Raw genomic sequence first — 25,197 nt, 5'->3', positions numbered from 1 at the left:
TGGCTGCAGGCATGCCTTTGGTTTGGGGCTACATGATTCCAATCTGCCTCCGTCTTCACGGGACCTTCTCTTCTCCCTGAGTCTGTGGGTCTTTTATGAAGATTTAAGGCCCACCTGGTTCTACCTGGATCTTATCTCAAGATACTTGATTATACCTGCAAATAAGTCACATTCACAGAATCTTGGGTAGACATTATCTTTTGAGGGGGCCACCATTTAACCCACTGTAAGAGCTGTGATGGGAGCCTGGTGAGGCTCTGAAGCTCTGCCAGCAGCTGCTCGCCCTTGTGTGGTTAGAAGTCACTCAGGTGTGACCACAGGGGTGTGTTTGTGTGTATGTGTGTGTGATGGGGTGGGGCGTTGCTGGCACAGGGCTGGAAGGAACTGGCCCAGAGCAGCCACAGCTCCATGTCCTGAAGGGCAGGATGTGCTCTCCTGTTCTTGCTGTCACAGAGCTCGGTACTTAAGGAGCCCAGAGTAAGTGCTTCATCAACCCTTGGTGGTTGGTTCTTAATTCATACTCATGATGGTAGTTTAGTTCCTTGGTCATGTCTGACTCTTGCGAACCCGTGGACTGTAGCCCGCCAGGCTTCTCTGCCCCTGGAATTTCCCAGGGAAGAATACTGGAGTGGGTTGCTATTTCCTTCTCCAGGGAATCTTTTCAACCCAGGAATCGAACCTGGGTCTCCTGCATTGCTGGCAGATTCTTTACTGACTGAGCCACCAGGGAAGCAATACATACGCATAATTGGTGATTTATGAATTCTCTTGGACTGATCCAGCCTTGAGAATGTGGCATTGAACAAAAAAGCCCAGTATTTTCTTGGAGAGTTTTTATTAGATTTTTTCTGCAAGTAAACAGCACACCCTGTTTTAACTAAGATGATATATGCTTTATATTAAAAATGTAAGCAATAGTAAAGTATAAAGAAAGTAAAAAAAAAAGAATTTAAAACAAAACCCTAGTAATAATCCCACCGTCCAGACATATTCATCATTACTATTTGCTAAATCTGCAGACATCTTGGCATCATGCGCACATTTAGAGGCATAAATAAATGGGATTGTGTTGTTGGTGCCCATTTATAATAAAAGGAGTCAAATTTAATTTTACTTGCATTCAACCAGTGAAGAGAAAGCCAGGCCACTCAGAAGGAGTCACTGAAGTTTAGATAAATGTTTTTACTCTAGAAGAGATAGTAACCCCTGTAAGAGTCCTCTGAAGATGAGCTAAATTGTTTTATTAAATTCTTTTATTGAAAACAGACAAATCTTTGAGGGTGGAGACATTAATTTTTAAAAAATACTTACTTGTTTCTTTCTGTCTGTGCTGGGTCTTCCTGGCTGTGAGCAGAGGGCTTTCTCTAGCTGCGGGGAGTGGGGGCTATTCTTTGCTGTGATATGCGGGCTGCTTGTGCAGAGGCTTTCCTTGTTGCAGAGCATGAGCTCTAGGCTTCAGTAGTTGCAGTTCCCGGGCTCTAGAGCCCAGGTTCAATAGTTGCCCCGTGGCATGTGGGATCTTGCCGGACCAGAGATTGAACTGGTGTCCCCTGCCCTGCAAGGTAGATTCTTAACCACTGGACCACTACGGGATGCCCCCATTAATTTTTTAAAATAAATTATTCCCACTTTATACATACCGTTTGGCTCCCTGCTTTGAAATGTGAGAATCAGGTGGCTTTGGAGGTGAGCTGGTGCTGTCTGTGAACAGCCTGGCTCACTCACTCCTTTTGACGGGAACTGCTGGGCCCTTAATAGCAGCCTGGGTGGAAAGGATCTGCATCTCCAGGTGTGTGGAGAGGTGGGGGGAGCCTTTCAAGAGCCCCGGCTCAGTTCCACATGGAAATCAAGCAGAACCCCTTGTGGGTGAGAATTGGGTTTGCTAGCAAATGACATGGCTGAGCTGATTTGATTTGGCGGCAGGCTGGAGAGGTTATGTGTCACAGAACATTTCAGTTTTGCAGGGTCGAGACATGATGCTAGACAGTCAGAGTTCCTTCCTTCCCGTGGATCTGTCAGAAGGTTTGTGTTAGTTTCTTATAGCTGCCGAAACAGATGACCACAAGCGTAGTGGCTTAAGACAAATGGATTTCTCATCTTCGAGTTCTGGAGGTCAGAGGTCTGAAATGGGTTGCATGGGACTAAAATCGAGGTGTCCACGGGACCACATTCCTTCTGGAGACTGTAGGAGAGAATTTATTTCATTGCCTTTTCCAGCTTCTAGAAAGCCACCTGCATTCCTTGGCTCCTGCCCCATTCCTCTATCTTCAAAGGGAGCAACACTGATCGGGCTAGGCCCCTCCCACACTGCCATCTCTCCCATCCTCTCTCTTCTGTCTCTTTCTATTATAAGGACGCTTTTGATTATATTCGTGGATAATCCAGGATCCTCTTCTCACCTTGCTGCTGCTGCTGCTAAGTCGCTTCAGTGGTGTCCGACTCTGTGCCACCCCAGAGACGGCAGCCTACCAGGCCCCGCCGTCCCTGGGATTCTCCAGGCAAGAACACTGGAGTGGGTTGCCATTTCCTCCTCCAATGCATGAAAGTGAAAAGTGAAAGTGAAGTCGCTCAGTCATGTCCAACTCTTAGCGACCCCATGGACTGCAGCCTACCAGGCTCCTCCATCCATGGGATTTTCCAGGCAAGAGTACTAGAGTGGGGGTGCCACTGCCTTCTCCCCTCTCACCTTAGGGTTGGCCGATTACAATCTTAATTCCACCTGCACCTGAATCCCCATTGTTGCCATTAACCTCACATACTCACAGGTCCTGAGGATTAAGGACAAGAGCATCTTTTGTAGGTGGACATTGTTCAGCTATGACAAGCTCAGGGTTCAGTAGGAGAGGCTGGGTCCTGTTAGAGCTAGGTTCCTCATCTGTAAAGTGCGGGAGATTTTTTACCCCACTTCCTAGTGGAAATCCTTGAGGCCCAGCACACAGTAGGTCTTCCTTCTATGGGATTCTGTGGCCCTGTAACTGATCTTTGGCCTGCGTGATTTCATGACTTTGTGAGATCATGACTGATTATATGATTTCAAATGTCCTCCCCTGACCATTGGAGAAAGGAATGGCAACCCACTCCAGTAGTGTTGCCTGGAGAATTCCATGGACAGACGAGCCTGGCAAGCTCAGTGCAAGGGGTCTCGAAGAGTCGGACACAACTGAGCGACTAACACACACACCCCTGACCATGTGTAGGCCATGGGGTTTGACTTCCATGGAGAAAAGAAGCCCACTTAGCACTCATATTGTCAATATAGAGCTGAGATGTGACCTTGATTTTGTTACCTTCAATCAGCAACTTGCTGATCCCCCATCCAGGCAGAAAACTAACCCCTCGTGGAGGAAAAAAAATGACACATGCGAGCTTCCAGCCCTGATTTGAGCTGTCCAGTCTTTCTTTGAAAGGAGGTGCCATTGCCTGTCTCCAGTCACAGGTGGTTATCTTCCCCCTGTCTAACCTGAATCTTTCTTGCTGTGATCTCAGCCTGCTGGCTCTCAGCTTGGCTGGTAGGGAGACAGCCGTCATCAGGTCGATAATGCATCGAATCCTGGTGATCTCTTTTTAACAGAGTGCATTCTAAGGTGTCACCATGTCTGTCCCAGGACCATGTTCTTGTGCTTGCTGTTAGAGTGGCCTGTCTGTTGCGGATGTGGGGTCACCTGGAGGTGAGGGTGGGGAGGGGTGAGCGGGGGGTCGCGAGAGGCCCATCACTGTGCCGAGACTGGCCGTACTTAGATAACCCTCCCCAGGTGACCTGCCTGGCACGGAAAGTCCCCCTCCTGGTCCCTCAGGTCAGATAGTGTTGCTTGGCTACGGGGCAGCCAGCGAGGTTCTGGCAGGGAGAGTAAACAGGCACACGTGTTTAAAATTCAATATCCCTGGGAGGGTAAACACCCGATCAGGGCCTTCCAACCCACCGATAATCTCTAATTCTCCTCGCTTCGTGAGAGAGAGAGAGAGAGAGAGAGAGAGAGAGAGAGAGAGAGTGTGTGTGTGTGTGTGTGTGTGTGTGTGTGTGTGTGTGGGGGTGGGGGTGGGGTGGCACTGCACAGAGACCCAGATGGTCTCTTCTGGGAATTGGCTATCAGCTGTTGTGAGGGACCGGCAGGGGTCAGAGAGTTACAGCCTCAGCCCCATGAGGACTGTCACCCTGGTCACCTGGGTGAGACTCCTGGGAGCCCCTGGGGGTAGCCTGGACTCCTCGTGGAATGGAACCATTGAACCGGGGATCTGGGGGCAGCTGGCCCAGACTCTGGACTGCAGAGAGATTGCTGTGGTGGGCTGGATCCCTGTGGAAGGCGTGAAGCACGTGGGCCACCCAATATTGTAGAAGAGTGGGGGTTGAAATTGACAATCTGCTGGCCAACTAGGTGTCTCGTGAGGGACTGTCTGGCCAGAGGGAAGGATGCCTTTTTCCAACTGGTCCAGCCAGAGGGGCGCCCTGTTTTCATTCACACAAAGGCACTTTGTAGGTGAGCTTTGGTCTTGCTAAAGGGAAACTCATTGTGCTGGTTGAGTCCTCAAGACCTCCTGCGGGATGCTGAGCATCACATGGCCTGTTCCTAGGCACCTCACTTGCCTCCTGAGGAAGAGTGGCAGACTTATTCCCTCTGTGTGGGGTGGGAAAGTGGGCCAGCATCCTCTTAGATGCAGGTACAAAAATGCCTGCTTGTGGCATCTCCCAGCACTTAGTGGGGGAGACCCTGGGGTGGGGCCCTACTGAGGTCATTCCTGGCCGGCCTCATTAGATGGTAATGGGTGGTCTACAGCCAATGAGGCTGATTATTTTCCCTGCATGCATTTTGTGCTTTCTCCTCTTCTGTTGCTTGGGCTTCTTCCTTGCCCCGCCACCCCACAACCTTCCTCCTTCTTTCTAAATCTCCTCAATCAAAGGTGCAGCTTGGGCATCACCTCTTCCATGAAGCCTTCCCTGAAAGCCCCTAGTAGGAGTTTGTATTGCTTGCTGTCCTGCATGGGAGCACCTTACAGGTGAAAGTGCCACCTTCATTCACTTGGCAAATATTTATTGATCACCTGCCATGGATTGGGGACTGCTTTAGGGCCCAGGGACCCAGCAGTGAGCCTGGCAGGCATGATTGCTGCCCTCGTAGAGCTTGCTGTCCAGTGAGGGAGATGGATGGTAGATAAGAAAGTCATCAGACAATAGCAACTTCTGATCAGTGCTCTGAAGAGAGACACAAACTTGGTGTTTGTGGGTTGGGCATCATTTTCAGGGTGCTCTTTGAGAATACAGTGTCTGTGGGAGGGAGAAATGGTTTTGCCTGGGGCTCAAGGAAGACCCGGAGAAGGCAATGGCAACCCACTCCAGTACTCTTGCCTGGAAAATCCCATGGATGGAGGAGCCTGGTAGGCTGCAGTCCATGGGGCCGCTAAGAGTCGGACACGACTGAAGCGACTTAGCAGCAGCAGCAGCAGCAAGGAAGACCCGTAGGAGGTAACATTTAAGCTGAGCACTGAAGACCCTGATGTTGGGATAGATTGAGGGCAAGTGGAGAAGGGAACGGCAGAGAATAAGACGGTTGGATGGCATCACTGATTTGAGCAAACTCTGCGAGATGGTGAAAGATAGGAAAGCCTGGTGTGCTGCAGTCCATGGGGTCGCAAAGAGTCGGACATGACTGAGTGGCTGAACAACAACTGAAGATGAGAAGGAATGCCCATGTGAAGAGATGGGGTTGTCTGGATGCTGGAAATAAGAAGTGCAAAGGCACTGAGACAAGGAAGAGTTGGTGCTTTGCTTTTTGTTTCCTTTTTAATCTTTTGCTGTGCTGCACAGCATGTAGGATCTTATTTCTCCAATAAGAGATCAAACCTGTATCCCCTGCATTGGCAGCATGGAATCTTAACCACTGGACCCCCAGGGAAGTCCTGGGTGCATGCTTTTTCTTTTTCTTTCTCCTTTTTCTTGAAATATACTTGATTTACAATGTTGTGTTAGTTTCAGGTATATAACAAAGTGATTCAGTTATAAATAAATATATATGCATATTTATATAAAATGTGTATATATATGTATATATGGATACATTTTATACATATGTAACATAGATATGGGTATATAAAATGTATGCATATATATGTTCTTTTTCAGATTCTTTTCCATTAAAGGTTATTACAAGATATTGACTATAGTTCCCTGTGCTCTACAGTAGGACCTTGCTGTTCATCTGTCTGAGCTTTTGAAGAACACAAAGGAGGCCTGTGTGGCTGGAGTAGGGTGAGCAAGGGGAGGCTGCAGAGAGGCAGAGTGTGCCAGTCCTGTGGGTCTTAAGAAGGGCTTGGAACCTGATCAGTGGGGCGCTGTGATTCATCTCTGACTGCTGCGTGGCTATAAATCAGCAACAGTGGAAGGAGGGAGACCAGATCGGAGGCTGTTGCTCTAGTCCAGGCAAAAAATGAAGGAGACTTGAACCCAGGGCGGGGTGGGGGGGGGCGGGGCGGGTGGCTGTTGGTAGTGGAGATGGAGAGATAGGAAGGGATTAGGGTTATGGTGAGAAAGTCAGGAACACGGGAGGTGCTGGTGGGTTGGACCTGGGAGTTGATGGAAGGGAGGGATCTTGATGTCTCGTCGTCCCAGGTGGGGCTTGAGCGATGGGTAGGTTTGGGTCCCATCTTAATGAGAAGGAGAAGCCCACGGAGAGACAGGCTCAGAAGAGCAGATCAGGACCTCTATATTGGACATGCTGAGTTTGAGATACCCATGAGACCGCAGATTTGCTAATTTGGAGATCCAAGGAGAGGTCAAGGTTAGAGACATTCAGGTGGGGGTAGCAGTGTGCAGCTGGAATTAAATTCCAGACAGATGGTTAAGTACCTTGGGATGGCAGGAGAGACAGAGATGAGGGGAGATCCCAGCCTGAGCCTTGAGGGTCTCCAAGAAGAAGAGGAGGAGCCTGCGAGGAGAGCTGAAGGAAACCCTGGTACCCTCAAAGGAGGAGGAAGTAGTACTGAGGATGAAAATGAGGGTAGAAGTTCTTCTGGGCTTTGGCAACATGGAGGTCAGTGGTGACCTTGACCAGAGCAGTTTCAGGGGAGTTGTGGGGCCAGGTTGATTGACGGATGGAGGCAGGAAGACAGTCATGTAAGAGGTACAGAATTCTGCAGGGCTGACCAGAGTGGCCATGTGTAGAAAGATGGTGTTTCTGTCTGCTCCAGCTGGAGCTGGGGTCTTCTGTGTGCACAGCCAGGCACACAATCCTCCTGGTAGCTAGGACCCTGTGACCACCTTGCCCCACCAAGGCACCAGGCTCTCTTCACAGCTCGGCACATGGTTTCCCAGGGTAGGACATATCCAGGCTGCGTGGTGATTCCAGGAGGGGATGGTCATGGTTGTGAGAGACCAGCCTGAGCTGTACACATTCAGCCAAAATCCTGAACGCACCTTCCTTCTGCGTCCTTTAGGCCTATCCATTAGGCCTGGGAGAGCAGGGTCATGATTTCACCTCCTGGTGGCCCTTTGGGACTGGTCACTCCCAGGGCTCCAGTTCACTCTCTCCTCTGGATAGCCGTGTGGCCAGAGGAATTCTCAATTCAGTGTCAACGGGGCTGTGTCTTGGGACCAGAGAACATCACCTGCCCTCTGTGGGGCTGAGAGGGGCCTGGAAATGTGTCTGGGGTTGTCTCGGCTGCATCCATCTGAGGAACCGGGAGTTGACTTGGTTCTCCAGTTGGACCATCCATTCTGCTCACCTGGCCCCCTTGTGGCCCCTATCATCAACAGCAGGCTGGGGGAGGGGGGACTGAGGAACAGTGACAAATCCACCAGCTGCCTGCTAAGCCATCTGGGTCAGGCTGCCAGGAGCTGGGGCCCCACACTGTGTCCACTGCCATCCTTGCTGCTTGGGTGTCCCTGGAGACCTCCTTGGGGGAGACCAGGCCTCGGTCAGGATGAGCTCCATGTTCGCAGCATCACAGGCTCCTCTGCTGTTTCGGTCCCGCCCTGCTGGCTTCAGAGAAGGTCTGGAAAGTGACATCAGCCCTCGGAGCCAGGCGCTGGCACCACTTCCAAAACATCCACTGAATGCACGGACGGATCTCTTCTGGTGGGAAAGGAGTGGACGGTGAGAAGCAGGCTGAGGTCTCTAACTTCGCGCCTCCTTCACTCAGCGTGCCTCCTTTGTTGCCGGTCTGCCTTTGAGGAGGGGACCACTGGGCAGGCAAATTGCACACGGCAACAGATAACTGTCTATAGCAGGAGGGTGTGTGCAGCTGGCTAATGGTCCTGGCCTTGGGGGCTCATAAACCTCCCAAGGACTGGGTGTGTGTGTTTGCATGAATGAGTGTTTATGGTGTGTGGGGTGAATGTGAACGTTTGGGTAGGTCTTTGTTGTACCGTTATGTTTCAGGGTGCTGTATGGGGGTGGGTGGCTGCTGGGGGACTCTGCATTGGATGGAATATCTTTTGCCTTGTGAAGGCCTGCATTTACCCCAGTGCCCCGTTTTATTCGTCCCAGCTGGCACAAGGGGCAGGGCAATCGTGTTATTTGACATATGGTTTAGGGGGAAGAGAGCTGCTTAGCGTCACAGTCCCCCGCATTGTATACATATAATTAGGCTCTTGGAGCTCAGGGACTGATTGTAAGATCACTCGGGACCGAAGCGTTTATTTAGGTGATCATTAACGAGAAGATGGGGAAGGAAGTGAACATGCAATTTGCAAACATGCCCTTCCTGCAGGTTAGTCTGAAATGAAACTCCCAGCAACCTTCCTCCTGCCGTCTCCTGCCTTCAAGAGAGGGCCAGGTCAGAGTCTTTTAGGGGCTGCCCATGGTTGAGACTAGTTTCCAGGTGGTGCTAGTGATGAAGAACCCGCCAGCCAATGCAGGAGGCAAAGAGAGGCTGATTGATCCCTGGGTTGGGGAGATCTCCTGGAGGAGGAAATGGCAACCCCCCTCCAGTATTCTTGCCTGGAGAATCCCCATGGACAATAGGAGCCTGGTGGCTTACAGTCCATAGAATTGCAGAGTCAGACATGACTGAAGCAACTTAGCACGCATGCAGCATGCACAGGGTTGAGATGGGGGTGCCTCGGATGGCATCTCCTGGGGAACATCTGGGAGCAGGATCCCCCGAAGTTGCCAGTTTCCCATGACTTCTTTCCTGATATTGCCCTTTGCTCAGCCCAGCACAAAGCATGTATTGATTTATTCGGTTCTCAGCCCTGAACATCTGATGAGAATTAGCTGTGTGCTAGGCAAGTACTGGCTCCAGCAAAATCCCAGTAACCTATTGTCCTGGGTGGAGACGAGTGCTAACAGGAAGGGCCCAGATAAGTTCGGACTCAGATAATCTCTAAACCTTGTTTTTGCCACTTACTAACAGTGCTGATGTGGGCAGGGGGTATGGGGAGCTTTGTTTCATAGTAGATGTGGGTCAGTTGGGACATTTTGTAGGCAGGAAGGTGCTGGGGAGGCAAATAGCTTGCTGCTGGCTATAGGGCACCCAGTGGTCCCTCTGGGGCGACAGATTAGCCCCGATGGAGGGGAAGGGAGAGCAGCCACCTGCATACCCCATAATGAGCATGGAAACAGAGGAGGCACAGAGATGGAAGAGACTCGCTGAGAAGGTTGGTGTGTGGTGTATATCTTGGTATATGGCGCCTCCTACTTTAGAAATAGGTGAGGTTGCTCCCTGGCACTCACTCAGTCTTGCCTGAACCGCCCTGGCCATGAGCTGGGTAGTGAGAATAGGATGAAAGTTTATTTTGCTGATGAGCGAACCGAGGGCCGATCACAGTCACGTGACTGGCTGCTGGCGGACGCCTCCCCAGTGGTAGGTGGTTGTGTTCGTGGGTCCTTGAGATGATGCTAGACTCTGCCAGGAGGACGGGGACACTCTCGTGGATGGGTGGGGGAGCTGGAAGGGGAGCCTTGGGCAGGGGACAGCTTCTGGGATCGAGGAAGGAGAGCGGGGTTTTCTGGGGAGGCCACAGGTTCCACGTTTGCTCTGTGACGTGTTCTGTGTGAGTCGGAAACCCAGGAGCTTCTGCAGCCTCTTTTCTCTTCCAGGTACATGTCAGGGCTGGGATTGAGAGAGGAGGCTAATTGATCCCACAGTCCTTAGTGCTTGGTTCTTTTATTTTTTTAATTGAAGTATAGTTGATTTACAATGTTGCGTTAGCTTCAGGTGTACAGCAAAGTGATTCATACCTACACATATATATTAATATGTCGTTAGTCACTCATTCGTGTGTGATTCTTTTTAACCCCATGGACTATAGTCCTCCAGGCTCCTCTGTCCATGGGATTTCCCAGGCAAGAATACTGGAGTGGGTTGCCATTCCCTTCTCCAGGGAATCTTCCCGACCCAAGGACTGAACCTGGGTCTCTTGCATTGCAGGCAGATTCTTCACCATCCGAACCACCATATTATGTATTAATATTCTTTGGTTCTTAAAACTCATTTGATGGCAGGGAGAGATGGAGAGGTGGTGGCAGGGCTTCTGCTGCTCTTGCTGCAAGCCTCAGAGTCCTGGTATGTTGGTAGCAAGGCTGCAGTTTCCACTCCCATAGAGCCAGCAGGAAAATAGGCAGGATCTGGAGGGCAGGGAAGAAGGACAGGGTAAGTTGGAAGGATGCTGGCTATGCAGGAACCTTGCCTGGGGAACAAGGGCCACCAAGGAGTGAGGAGAGAGCCATGCTTCTGACACTCAGCCAGACACCCACCCACCCAAGCCAGTTAGGAGAGACAATGGCTGCGAAGTGCCAGCCACTGCATTTCAGGGACAAGGGGGCTGGGAGGGAAGCAGACATTTTTCTAGGAGGACGACACTGTCTTTTGGTCCTACCTTCTCAGCTTCAGTGTTGCTTTATTTCCTATTCCTCTGGACAGACATGGGCAGGGGGACCTGGGCCTCTTGCCTGGACCACAAGTATGGTCACTGGTGAGATCAAAGCCAGACTAACCCCCTCCTCACTCTCCTGCCATGAAGCCTTTGTTGAGGCTGTTGTCTCCCCCGGGGTACTTAACCCTCCAGTTCATCCTGTGGCAGACCCATCAAGGCTTATCTCGGATCATCTGATAAGGTTCATAGGCTGTTTTTTCCGGTGCCCCGACGGTGAGGCTCAGAACTGAAGCTGACCCCAGCTTTATTGGGAAGACTAGAAGTTTCAGGCCACTGGCTGGATCAGAAGCAGAAGGTCTGTGGACTGGCACCGCAAAGCCTGACTTGGAGAGCCTCCAGCGGTGTGGACGCCGTGATTCCTTCACCAGCGCCGGGCTGTGAATCTCGTGGTTGCAAGGGAGGGACAGCTTGGAAGCAGCGGTGCCAACGATTTCCTAGAAAATGGGGCTGGATTGCTCCAAGGCAGCCACACGCTTACAGAGCCCCTTGCAAACGCCCACAGGGTCTGCTGGCTTCGCTCATAACTGCTCTTGGTGCCCCTCATCATCTCCTTTTCATCCTGTTTACCCCGTAGGTTGGTACAGTGCTTTCCAGCTTACAAAGCACGTTCTCAAACTCGCCTGGTTCTCATAGACACCCTGGAAGAGAAGAACTATTTTGCCCACTTTAGAGATGAGAAAATTGAGTCTTAGAGAAATGTGGCATTCCCCTTAGCCTGCTGGTGAGACACAAACTTGAGGCAGACAAAATTTCGACTTAGCACTCTTTCTCCTACTCCGAGAAATAATTACTGAGTACAGATAATTGCTGCGTATCTACTACTGTATTTCATCGTTTCAAAGACACGTTTCCCCTCTCTCTCATTTAACATCTCTGGACTCAGGCTGCACTCCCCTAGCAATAGTTTGCAATTGGTGGTGTTTTTGCTTTGTTTGTGGTATATAAAGTAAAGTATCTCTTACGATGGATGTCCTTCAAGATTTGATGAAATGTGGTGTGTGTAGATGTGACTTCTGCTGGCCAGGAGTTCTAAGTTTAGGGGAAAGATCAGACACTCCTAGGAGCCATTCAGATAGAGCAGAATATTAGAGGAATTTCCTGGTGGTTCAGTGGCTAGGACTTGGTGCTTTAACTGAAGCAGGGCAGTGGGTGTGGGTGGGGGATGCCCAGGTTCAATTCCTGGTCAGGGAACTAAGATCCCACAAGCCATGTGGTGCAGCCCCAAACCCAAACAAACAACAGACAAAACTGAGTATGATACCCAGATCAAGTCACGTGCCCTGGGAATTCTGGCTGAGAGGTTTCAGAAAGATTTTAGAGAGGTTGGCAGGGATTTGAGTATCCTGCTTCTTATGGACCAGCCATGTCCCTGAGCCCTGTTAGTGTGGTGGTTCAAAGCTTGGATGCTGCAGGCTCTCTCTGTATCGATGATACGGCCTGTTGCCTAGGTACTTAACCCTCAGCCTCAGTTTCCACATCTGAGAGTGGGGATGGTAACAGTGACTGCCTCTTGGGTGGTCAAGGGGATCAGCTAAGAGGATGCACTTTGTCAGGGACCTGAAACCCGTAGTGAGAGCTCAGTAAACATCAACTGCTCCTGTCACAAAATTAATCCTATAAATCCGATAGATTCAGGGCCAGCCAACGTGTGTTGATCAATGACCGTTCCCGTATTTGATGACATTTGTCATCTCATTTCATCGTCACCGGGAAGATGGGTATCATTCCAGCTTTACAAATGAAGAGCATGTGGTCCGAGGTTACAGCTGGCCAGAGGCTGGGCTGGAATTTGGATCCTGGTCTGTCTGATTCCCAGTCCCATACTCTTTCTACTGGACTAGAGCTGCCGGTGAAAAATTACCTGCGGGGGAGGAAACCCTGCTGATCCCAGTGGCCTTGCTGCAGGCAGGGTTTTTATAATCAGATTACTGTTGGGTGCTCTCAGTAGTGGCTTTTCTGGCTTTTCTGAAGGAAGAGAGCCCTCATTCAGAGGCGTAGGGGCTAATCTGACAGACGGGAAGTGCACCCAGACCTTAACCTCCCCTTCCCGGCTCTCAGCGGTCAGTGGGCACTTGTGCCCCACCTGGATGGCTGTTGGTCTGTCTGGTCCTCATTGCTTCTTCTGTGCTTGCCTGTCCTTGGACTCACTCTTGTGGTGTGTGGGTTCCCCCACCCCTCACCCACCCTGGAGAGGCTGCCAGCCTGGGGTCATACTGCCACACCACGGCTCATGACCCCGCCAGGGGAGGCTGAGGGCCTCCTCGCCTGGAGTCTCCTTCCTGCCCCTTGAGTTTAGCTCAGACACACTTACCTTCGGTCCCTCCCTGACCCCCTCTGCCCCTCTGTTTTCTCCACCCCATCCTGTCTTTCACCTACAATGCCTGGCTCTGCTGCTAACAGGCCATGTGACCTTAAGCAGGTCAGTTGCTGTCTCTGAGCTTCATTTCTCAGCTTCTCCCGACCTGCGTTAATCTAGGGGGCAGGTGGAAGGTAGTGGGAATGAACCCTGGGCCTGGATATTGACTCATGCTCTACTGCTGTGTGTCCTTAAATGCAGGGCTTGGTTTTCTTGTACCGCCATGACTCTATCTGCAAGATAAAGAAAGTAGCTCCTTTGGGAAGGTCCCTCCTTTGCAGTGTGGCTTCCCTGGTGTTTCAGTTGTAAAGAATCTACCTGCCAATGTAGGAGACACATGTTCTATCCCTGGGTTAGGAAGATCCCCTGGAGAAGGAAATGGCAAGTCACTCCAGTATTCTTACCTGGAGAATCACATGGACAGAGGAGCCTTGCAGGCTCCTTGGGGTTGCAAATAGTCAGACACAACTTAGCAGCTAAACAACAACCACAAGTCCTTTGCAGCACAGACATTGTCCACTCCTCTGTGGGTCTGTGTAGGCATCGGCTCACCATCATGACTGCTCCTCTTTTATTGGGTTCTAATTATTTACTACTGTGATTATCTTAGTCACTAGATGGAAGTCAGTTCTTTTATTCAGTCCTTCATTCATCAAATATTTATTGAGCACCTATGTGCCGAGAGCTGAGGTTAACAGATGAAGGGGGGAAAACAGATAATTAAATGAAAAATTAGAATGCAGAGATAAGTGACCCAATAGGGCACATGCTGGATGCTTATGGAAGTACTACTTGGGGGAGGGGTGGATGCTCGGAAGGCTTCCTGGAGGAAGTGATCTCCAAGCTAAGGCCTGAAGGACAAGTAGGAGTCAACCATGTCAAGGGGAGTGGGTAGAAAGAAGGAGAGGAACTGAGGCTGATCTTCCCAGGGTCCACAACCCGGAGTCAGTGCCAGGCCCAGGGGGGATCAGTAAGCCTCTTTCCTTCCTTGCTGCCTCTGAATGCATTTCTGCACGGAGGCAGAGGCTTGGGAATACAAGGCTTCCTGTACTGGGTCCTGGTATGCTGTGGCCAAGCGGGTGGCAGAAGTATTCTGGATGTGGCATGTCCTGGACAGCCTGGCTGCAGGGTGGGGTAGGAGTGGGGCCCTGGTATTGACTCACGGGCCCAGAGCAGGAATGCAGATGAGCCAGAAGCAGGTGTGGGAGGATGTTGAGGACACAGGCGCCTCATCCAGGGTTCTTCTCCAGGCGCAGGAGAGAAGGGCTCATTAGGGATAGCCCACTGGGGCCCCTTTAGGGACAGGGAGGGTGGTGAGCTTGACCACTCCTTTCTCCTGACATGGACTTCTCTATCAGGTTTGTAAGAGTTGGAAGGGACACTGCTAGTCTTCTCCGCGGCCAGGGTTTCCTCGGGCACGTGATGCCTCCAGATGTGTGAGATGGCCCAGTTCACCTCCTAGAACTCTGCCCCCTCCCCCACTTCCCTGACCTTCATTGTCACTTGATGCCCCCAGGGATGGACTCATGCCAAGACCTTCTCTGACCTCGATTGAGCTGTGTCCTCTCCCAGTCCCTGGGGACATATCCTGGCCTCTCTGATCTCCCGTGGATGCTGTTGGGGTTTCTGGGCTCGAGCCAGCGTAGGATGGGACTGCACTGGACAGAGCGTGTGGGCTGTGTGTTTGGCGGCAGGCTGGGCTCCAGGAGGGGAAGCAGAGATAGGATAGGCTTCCTGGGGACTTCCCTCGTGGTCCAGTGGTTAAGACTGTGCTTCTGATGCAGGGGGCACAGGTTTGATCCCTGGTCAGGGAACTAACATGCCACATGCTACGTGGCATGCCAAAAAATAAAAATAATCAGCTTCTGAGTGGAGCTGAGCAGGTGGTGGGGGTACTTTTCACACTGTCTCTAGGGGCCAGGGCATGAGGAGTGAGCACTGGGGGAAGGAATGAAGATCATCATGGTGGCCACATACTGAGGGTGTTTGTGCCTCATTCTCCCTGGACGTATTATATATATCACACCCTACTCTACAGCCACTGTGCAAAGCGGGTCAGATTTTGTCCATTTTACAGATGTGGAAACTGAGGCTCAGAGGCTGAGCAACCAACCTGCACAGCTTGTAAGAAGCAGAACTTCAGGTTAAAGCCTGGTCAGCTATGCACAAGGTCTAGGGGCTATTTCTTCCACACCATGCTGCCTTTTTTTTGAGGGATTTAAAAATTCATTCCCTTCCTTTTGAGCTGGGACATAACTTTTCTTCCAGAGCTGGAATGGGACCAAGGACTATGGATGGATGTGAAATGTGATGTGTTTATTAGTGTTGGAAGAGACTCCGAGACCCAGGTGAGCCCTGGGCTGAGCTCTGGGGCCTGGTTTCTTACTCTGTTAACAGCGCAGCACTTGATGCCTCTGGGCCTTGGACTGTAGATGCAGTACAAGTCTTCTCAAGCCGTTTACGTTACTTATTTTTTATTTTTCTTGTGGGACAACCACAAGACGTGAGGACTGCTCTCTTTTTTAAGGCACATTAAAAAAAAATTTAAACCAAAGTAATACCTTACAATGATTGGAAAAATAAAACCTAGAGTGTTTGGTTGGAGAAGGCAATGGCACCCCACTCCAGTACTCTTGCCTGGAAAATCCCATGGATGGAGGAGCCTGGTAGGCTGCAGTCCATGGGGTCGCTAAGAGTCGGGCACGACTGAGCGACTTCACTTTCACGCATTGGAGAAGGAAATGGCAACCCACTCCAGTGTTCTTGCCTGGAGAATCCCGGGGATGGCGGAGCCTGGTGGGCTGTCGTCTCAGGGGTCGCACAGAGTCGGACACGACTGAAGCAGCAGCAGAGTGTTTGGTGAAAGAAAGCCGTTCACCATGCCCCTGTTCCCTCCTACCAGGTGGGGAGGGTTTAGTTGCTAAGTCGTGTCCGACTTCCCAACTCAGGGGTCGAACCTGAGTCTCCTGCATCGGCAGGCAGATTCTTTACCAACTGGGCCACCACCGATGCCCTCCCTCCTACTAGACCCGCCTGCAAAGGAACCACGTCTTTAGCTGTTTCTTCAAATCTTTGAGTAAGAGATTTGGGGCTCTATGGGGACCACGTGAATGCCTATAAGATGCCGGCACCTGCTTTCTTTCTACTTCATTTTTATTCTTCTTATACATAGGGCTTCTCAATTTGCAGATGGGAAAATTGAGGTCCCAAGCCAGTGGGGCCTGCCCTGAGTCCCACAGCATGCTGTGCCCCAGTCCTGCCTACTATCATACATCACAGGCCAGCAGCATTGAGAAGTCACTCCAGATGAGGATGGAAGGGGGCTTCCCTGGTGGCTTAGTGATAAAGAATCGGCCTGCCTGTGCAGGAGACACAGGTTCAGTCCCAGGTCGGGGTAGATCCCACATGCCATGGAGCAAGTAAGCCCGTGCACCACAGCTATTGAGCCTCTGCTCTAGAGCCCGGAGCTGTAACTAGTGACGCCTGTGTAACCTAGAGCCTGCGCTCTACAGCTGCTGAGCCTGCGCTCTAGAGCCCGTGTGCCACAACTACTGAAGCCCTCGCGCCCTGGGGTCCATGCTCCACAAGAGAAGCCCCTGCAGTGAGAAGCCCAGGCACTGCAACTAGAGAAACATCTGTGCAGCAATGAAGACCCAGCACAGCCTAAATAATTAAATAAATGAAATTAAACAAAGAGATTAAGGCTGGAGGGACACTAATGCTTCCAACACCCCTGAACGAGTCTCCCCTGACAACCTCCGGCGCCTCTCCCCTGGGGGGAGAACCTCTCACTCTTACTACGTACGCTATGCGGTGGCTCCACCAGCTCTGGGTTCCCCAGAAAAACAGCAGCGGTGACGGGGGGGGTCAAAGGTCAGGTCCAGTCAATGTGGAATGACAGCTCCGGGCGGACACCCAAGTCCTGCAGTTCCTTGTTTGATCTTAAGGAAGTTGTTCAACGTCAGCGGCAGCAGCAGCAGCTGGGGTGCTGGCAGCCACCACAACAGTGTTGCTCAGGCAGACAGTCAGGGGCCCCCTCAACTCGCAGGGGAAGGCACTGGTGGAAGATGATGGATTTCTTAAAGAACATTTTGGTGAGTGTGCCCGGGTTAGGGGGCTATGCCTGTTCACACCGGCTGCCCAGAGTGGCCCGGTCAAGGCAGGAGCCAGACGACCACTCCCCGTGTCACCTGGCAAGGAGCCCTGGTTGGGTGCGGAGGCCACCTGTCACTCGGGGAAGGAGAGACCCGGGACAGAGGGGATTAGGGATGAAGAGGGGGTGTGGGGTGGAGTCAGGGACCAGAGCCTTTACCCTTGACCTGGAGGTGTGAGCTGGGGGTTCTGGCGTGAGACTGGGCAGGGCTCACGTCTGTGCTCCTCTGTCGAGGCTTCCTGATGCCGGGTGAAGGCCTGAGGGGACTCTCACCCACCTGAAGGCTGTGCCAGGTGGGGTGCCAGGGGCAGGAGAGGGAGGGACACTGCAGCTGCCTTCCTTCCGCCTGGCTACAGACACTCGGAGTTGGCAGGCCAGCCCTGTGGCTGCAGCCCTCCCTGCTCTGTGCTGTGTGCCTGGGAAGGCCCTGGCAGGAGCCTGTGTCCTGTCACAGGGCCCTGGGGCTGTTAGGGTGACACTTGGGAATGGTGTGTGTGACGTTTCCCCCTGGCCTGGGAGTCAAAGTCCCTTCCTGCCAAGTCAGATTGTCCCTGGAGGCTCTATGGGCACCCCCCTCTTTCAGCTCTGCCAGGCCTTGTGCCCCTCCTGCTGAACATGGGGTCAGGACTGCTGTCTTCTCATTCACACCTATCTGTGGCAGGCGGGAGGTCGGGGGAGGTGGGTGGCTGGGCTGAGTTCTTCCCTTTCTTTCTCTTCCTGGACTGTGACTGTTTAGGGAGTGTGGGGCGTGATAGGATACTTGTTTGAGGGTTGGTCGAGAAGTCCCCCAATCCCAGGCTGAGCCACCAGTAGCTCCAGAGCAGGGGGCAGGGTGTGAGCCTGGTGACCTTGTTACAAACCGAAATGTCCTGACACCCCTGGACCTTGGCAGGGTGTGGAGTGGTGCACTGGAGGGAGATGGGTGCCATCTAATTTATCTTCCAGAAAGACTGTGTGGCTGATGTCCGAGGGGGCTGGGCTGGTTAGGGGGGCACTGGTGTGGAAGCTGGGGACTGCCGAGGAGGCTGCTGCGTGGTCCTGATGAGGGGCAGTGAGAGATGATGGGAGTAGGGATGCTGTTGACAAGTGCTCAGACTTGGGAGATATTTTGACATTGGACTTGCAGGCCTATCGGGGCTTCCCTGGTGGCTCATAAAGTGAAGTATCTGCCTGCAATGCAGGAGACCTGGGTTTGATCCCTGGGTCAGGATGATCCCCTGGAGAAGGGACCCCACTCCAGTATTCTTGTCTGGAGAATTCCATGGACAGAGAAGCCTGGCAGGCTATAGTCCATGGTGTCGCAAAGAGTTGGACACGACTGAGCAACACTTTCACTCTGCAGGCCTATTGGATATGGAGAATGAGGAAAAAGAAATCAGTGATGATCCTGGGGATTTTGTCAGGGTGGGTGGACAATGGGCAAAACTGGCTAGGGTGGAGGAAAGCTTTTGAGGGGAAGAGTTAAGGATTTAAAAAAAAAAAAAAAAAAGAGTTTCTGAGTGTTCTGTTGGGCCTAGTTCAGTCTGAGATGTCTGTCAGGCACACAGTGAGATGTGGAGTTCTCAAACCCAGATAGATCTGAACCTGAATCTGGCTTCTGCCTTTACTGAATGTGTTCAGTTTGGGCAAGTTGCTTAATCACTCAATGCCTTCCACCCCTCTAACCCTCCTTCCGTGGACTGACAGGCTAGCATTTGTAATGTGCCTGTTCCAGTGCTCCAGTGCCTGGCATATCATACCCAACAGAGAATATCTTGGGACTCCCTAAATTTTTCTTTTATCTTCTCATTTTCCAGCTTAGAAACATGCGGTGTCTCCTTGTTATACAGCGGCTTGTGGACTGACTTGGCTCATAGACACATTTTGTTTGGTCCATGTAGAGAACATTTGGTTACCAATGTCTAAAAGTTGGGAGTTTACCTACAAATTGGGATTTCTGGCTTACCTTGAAATGTTGAAAATGCTGGTAACATTAAGCTGGCATTCCTGCTTGCAGCCTGGCAGAGAGGAGCAGCGGTTGCCCCTTTTGCAAGGGATGTGCACTCTTCCATTACCATTGGTTCACTCTCCCAACTCTTATTTTCGTTGAGGGAAAATGTACACAACATAAAATCAATCATTTAAAGTGAACGATTCATTGGCATTTAGTATATTTACAGTATTTTGCAACCATCATCTCTGTCTAGTTCTAAACTATTTCTGTCACCTCCAAATCAAATCCCATTTAGCTCTTGCTCTCCATTGCTCCCCGCACCCCCCGCCCAGCTCCAGCCCCTGGCATTCACTCATCTGCTTTCTCTCTCTATGGATTGATTTGCCTATTCTGGATATTTTGTAGAAATGGAGTCATACAGTATGGGACCTTTTGTGTCTGGCATCTTTCACTTGGGATGTTTTTCTGAGGCTTATTCACGTTGTAGCTTGTATCAGCACTTCGTTTCTTTTCCTGGCTGAATGATATTCTGTTGTGTGGATGCACCACAATTTATTAATCTGTCCAGTTGTTGATGGACGTTTGGGTTGTTTCTACCTTTTGGCAAGTGTAAATAGTGCAACTCTTCAGTGCATGAATGAACATTTGTGTGCAAGTATTTGTGTGAGTACTTGTTTTCAGTTCTTCGGGTATCTACCTAGGAGTGGAATTGCTGGGTCATATGGCAACTCTATGTTTAACTTATTGAGGACCTGCCAAACTGTTTTCCACAGCAGCTGTGCCATTTTACATTCCCACCAGCAATGTGTGAGGGTTCCAATTTTTCCACATGCTCGCTAGCACCTGTTATTTTCTATTTTTTGACTATAGCCATCCCAGTGGGTGTGAGAATGGTATCTCATTGTGGTTTTGATTTGCATTTCCCCACAACTTGAGTGAAGGGACTTAGCACACCCATGCACACCACTTAATGATGTGGAGTGTTTTTTTCATTTTCCTATTGTCCATTTGTATATCTTCTTTGGAGAAATGTCTGTTCAAGTCCTTTTCCTATTTTAAAATAGGGTTGTTTGTCTCTTTGTTAAGTTATCAGAGTTCTTTATATATTCTGGATGTGCACGCTTATGTGCTACTCAGTGGCTTCAGTGGTGTTTGACTCTCTGCAACCCTATGAACTGTAGGCCACCAGGCTCCTCTGCCTATGGGATTCTCCAGGCAAGAATACTGGACTGAGTTGTCATTCCTCCTCCAGGGGGTCTTCCTGACCCAGGGATCAAACCAGCGTCTCCTGTGTCTCCTGCATTGCAGGCAGTTCTTTACTGCTGAGCTACCAGGAAAGCCCATGTATTCTGGATACAGATGTGTGCCTTCCAAATATTTTCTCCCATTCTGTTGGTTGTCTTTTTACTTTCTTGATAATGTCCATTAAAGCACAAAAGTTTTAAATTTTGATGTTCAATAATTTATGTTTCCTTTTTTGTTGGTGTCATGTCTAAGAATACATTACCAAATCTAAGATCATGAAAATTTAACCCTATGTTTTCTTCTAAGAGTTTTACAGTTTTAGCTCTTAGCTTTAAGTTTTTGCTTTCTGGATATGGTGTTGTGTACAGGTGTCCAACTTTGCTTATTTTGCATGTGGGTATCTAGCTTTTCTAGCACCATTTGTTGAAAAGACTGTTCTTTCTCTGTCTATTGGTCTTGGCCTTGTCACGAGTCAATTGGCCAGAAATGCATGGATTTATCTCTGGGCTCTAAATTTTATTCCATTGTTTATCCTTATGTCAGTAATACACTGTTTTGATCACTGTAGCCTTGTAGTAAGTTTTGAAATTGGGAATTGTGAGTTTTTTCCCAAGAATGTTTTGGCTATTCTGAGTTCCTTGAGTTTCCACATCAATTTTAGGAACAGCTTGTCAACTTCTGCAAAGAAATCCAACTTGAATTTTGATAGGGATTGGATTGAATCTGTCGATCACTTTGGGTGGTTATTGCCATCTTAACAATACTGATTCTTCCAACCCAGGAACAAGGAATGCCATACCATTTATTTAAGTCTTCTTTAATTTCTTTCATCAATGTCTTTTAGTTTTCAGTGCTTGAATGCTTTACCTCCTTGGTTAAATTATTCTAGGGATTTTATTTTATTTTTTTGATACTCTTGTAAATGGAGTTGTTTTCTTAATTTTCTCTTCAGATTGTTCATTGCTGGGGTATAGAAGTACAAATGACTTTTGTGTGCTGATCTTGCACTCTGCAATTTTTCTGATTTTCTTTATTAGCTCTAGCAGTGTTTTTGTGGATTCTTTGGGTTTCCCATATTGGATCATGTCACCTGCAAATATAGTTTTATTTTTCCTTTTTCATTTCTTTCTCTTGTTGAATTGTTCAGGATAGAACTTTCAGTACACACAATAGTAGTGGAGAAAGTGGGCATCCTTCTTTGTTCCTGGTCTCAGGGGGAAAGCTTGCAGTATGCTTTCAGTATCATTGAGCATGATGTTAGCTATAGATTTAAAAAAAAAAAGCCCTCATCATGTTGAGGAAGTTCCTTTCTATTCATAGTTTTCTGAGTGTTTTTTTCATCAAGAAAGGGCATTAGATTTTGTCAGATGCTCTTTCTGCATCAAGATGATTTTGTGGTTTTTTTTTCCCCCTTAATTCCATTAATGTGATGATTGATTTCCTTCCTTATGTTGAACCAACCTTGCATTCCTGGGATAAATCCCACCTGGACACAGTGTGTAACTTGCTGTTGGGTTTGATGAGCTAGTATTTTGTTGAGAATTTTTACATCTGTGTCCATCAGGGATATTGGTCTGTAGTTTTATTTCCTTGTGGTTTCTTTGTGTGGTTTTGGTAATGCTGGCCTATAGAATGAGTTAAGTAGTGTTCCTTCCTCTTTGCTTCTTCTGGAAGAGTTTATGAAGGATTGGTGCTAATTCTTCTTTAAATGTTTGTTGGAATTTACCATGAAGCTGTCTGACCCTGGACTTTTCTCTGTTGGGAAATTTTGGATTACCGATCCAATCTCTTGTTATCTCTTCATTTTTAAATGTTACTTGCCTGGTACTTGTAGTCATTTGCATTTTCAAATCCTCTTTCATAGATTTAAAAATGAATATGCCTAATTTTGAAGATGTCTTATAAAAACCAGCCATCCTCCCACTCTTTTCCGTGTCCTATCTCTGCTCTAGCCAGTTTGGTCCCTTTCACACCCCCTCTGCATTAAACATGATAATTCCATAGGTCAATGGTTCTCACAGTGTGGTCTCTGGTCAGGAGTATCGGTATTACCTGGGAGTGTGTTAGAAATGCAGATTCTCTTGGCGGCAGTGTGGTGGTGTGGGGGGCAGTGGTGATGGCAGGAACCTGGGTTTTAAAAGGTCCTTCACGTGGTTCCATTGTATCAGCATTGCCATAGGTAATAAAGAGTCTTGCAGGCTCCTGGCCCAACTTGACATAGTTGAAGCTGTACCTCTGCAGGACTCCAGCAGCCAAGGAGCTATGTTCGGTGTGAGATGGTGGGAAGGGAGACCAAAGCAGGGAAGGAGAAACTTGAAGTGTGCATAGGGGAGAATTGATTGGAATAGGACCTGTGTCTGGATGGAACTTACTGGGGACTCCTGTTGGCTGTCCAGGGTGAGGGGTGCAGTCTGTGGTCAGAGAAGAGACAGCGCTTAGGAGCACATGCATTGGCCTGTCCTGCCCTGACTGTAGCCATCCCGAGGAGATAGCTCCAGTCACTTACAGTCAGTCTCCCCTGCCCATTTCATTCTTATCTTGCAGGGCAGGGTTTTGAGTCATTCACTCAGGAAATGTTTCCTGAGCATCTCCTCTGTGCCAGGCAGCTGTAAACCCAGGGATATAGCAGTGGACAAAATAATCAGAGCCCTGCCCTCGAGGGCTTTCCGTTCTCGTGGACCATCCTTTGCCTTCCTCTACAGGTTTCAGCAGCCAGGCTGGCGTCCAGCTGGCCCTCATCCTGCTGTCCTGCAGATAGGGGCCTCTGAGCCAGCAGCTGAGCCAGGACAGCTCAGTGTGTGGTATGGTTGGGCAGCCCTGGGACACATCTGATCTGGTTCCCAACGGGGTGTGTGCTCTGGGCTCCCAGCTCCCCAAGTTTCCAAAAATCTCTATGAAATTCTGCAGGAATCCTTTTCTTTAGTGATGTCTTCCTTCCCTGTGGGATGAGAAACCTGCTCAGACCCCTGTTTTCTCCCCTACCCCGACCTCATCTCCATCCTGTTTTCCTGGGACCCCTGTGGGCTGGAAGACACCTTGTCTTCCATCCTTGTTTGGTTTTAGCCCTTCTGGTCGCTGTTAATATGACTTGGCCTCCTCATGCACGTCCTACGTTGAGGCTGGATCAGGAGACAGTCGCTGCTGCTGTGCATGGAGTGAGTCCTGTGTTGGGTGCCGTCCCCAGCTCTGCAGACAGGCTCACGTTATCCGACCACCGCCCTGTGAGTCAGTGCGGTTCTGAGCCCCGTTGCAAGGCTCAGGTGCTCACACAACCTCGTCCTGTGTGTGAGCAGTGGGTGGGTGGTACCTCCTGGGCAAGAGTGTAGGAAGGCTGCTCACACACAAACACAGCCTGCCTGCAAGAGGGGAGCAGAGGAGCCCAAAGCTAGGGCAGGACCCCCAGCAGCGATCCGGTGGGCAGCAGATGGATGGCGGTGGGTGTTACATCTCCAGCAAGGTTCAGAGAGGAGGAGGAAAGAGGGGGGAATGTGCTGGTGGGGGCCTCCGAGCTGCGATGCTGTAAGAAGGAAAGAACAGGTGGCCGCCCATCTGCTGGGAAAGGCCGCATCCACGTGTAGAGCTGCTGTGGACCAGAGGGAGGTAGGCCAGGCCCCTCCTGTCCCCAGGAAGGGGCCAGGGTGCTGAGATGGGGCGGTGGCCCTCCTGTACTGAATTTCTTCCATTGCTTCTGCTTCTTCACCACCTGGGCAAGGGGCTGGCGCCAGAGTGAACAAGGAGGGATGCCAGGAAGATTCCTCAAGACTGGCCTTGCAGTTCCTGTTCTCTCCTGCCCCTGTTACCTTGGACCTCCTCTGACCCTGTCCCCTCAAGGACTTGCTTTGTCCTTCTAAAGGAAGTTTGGGTAGTTTCTATATGGGGAGGTGGGAGGACACGGCTTGAACCTGGACAGACCCTTGGGGCCCAGCCTGTGGATTCCTTAGCTGAGTGCTGGCTCTCGATGATTATTTCATGGACTTCTCGACTGGCTGTTAAAGCAGAGCCCAGGGGGAAAGCTGGCCTCTGCTCAGATTTGGGTGGTGATGGCTATTGCTAATAATAAGTTAGACAGCTGGGCCGCTGGTACTAGTGAGGAAGCCGAACTACATTTCTTGCTAACTGATGGAGGGGGTCCCCTTCTGAAGGATGCTTCCGGCAGGTCTTCGTTCTGTCCTGAAGGGCCTGTGGGATGATGCCCGTGAGTCAGTGAGCATTTATTGCATGCCTGCTGCGCGCCCTTGGCTGCGTGAAGCAGTCTCAGGGGGTGTGGACAAGGGTGGGACTGGAACTGCGGTCCCAGGCTGGCCTGAGTCACCTTGCTTCTGGGTGGAAAAGGAGGCTTGCTCTTTGCCAAGGCTGGCACCATCCCACTGGAAAGTTCAACAAGTCACCATGAAGTGGGGCCAGGTCAGCCCAGGCCGAGTTGCCGCTGGCCAATTTCTGCTCCTGGACACTGTCCACGCCACAGTTGTCCACCCTGTGCGTTACTCAGGACTGAGGCTGAGTCACAGCCCTTTCATCTCATCATCTGTGCCAGCCCCGAGGCCATGGAGCATCTTCATTCAGGAAGTATACCCATTTTTAACAGTAATTGAAACATACTGCCTCTGGGAAGACAGACGAAGTCAAGAAAAGCTTAATCAGAA

The 25,197-nt window shown here is 50.3% G+C and overlaps 1 protein-coding gene across 9 annotated transcripts in view; it reads left to right on the top strand.

Annotated features, from left to right (window-relative positions):
- The window catches only part of RAP1GAP2 (RAP1 GTPase activating protein 2), a 219,175-nt gene that overhangs the window by 122,477 nt on the left and 71,501 nt on the right, over nucleotides 1–25,197 (top strand). For 2 of the 9 annotated variants that reach the window (XM_045164908.1, XM_045164907.1), the window contains exon 1: nucleotides 17,161–17,317. The exons of the other annotated variants lie outside the window; for them this stretch is intronic. In XM_045164908.1, the coding sequence (XP_045020843.1) occupies nucleotides 17,291–17,317 (27 nt within the window). In that variant the 5' untranslated portion in view covers nucleotides 17,161–17,290. Of the gene's footprint in view, nucleotides 1–17,160; nucleotides 17,318–25,197 lie in introns of those variants that run through there. 9 annotated transcript variants of the gene reach the window in all.

Source organism: Bubalus bubalis, chromosome 3, assembly GCF_019923935.1.
Source record: "Bubalus bubalis isolate 160015118507 breed Murrah chromosome 3, NDDB_SH_1, whole genome shotgun sequence".
NCBI classification, from domain to species: Eukaryota; Metazoa; Chordata; class Mammalia; order Artiodactyla; family Bovidae; genus Bubalus; species Bubalus bubalis.
The sequence above is the reverse complement of the archived record's forward strand: the minus strand, read 5'-3'. Positions and strand labels throughout refer to the sequence as shown.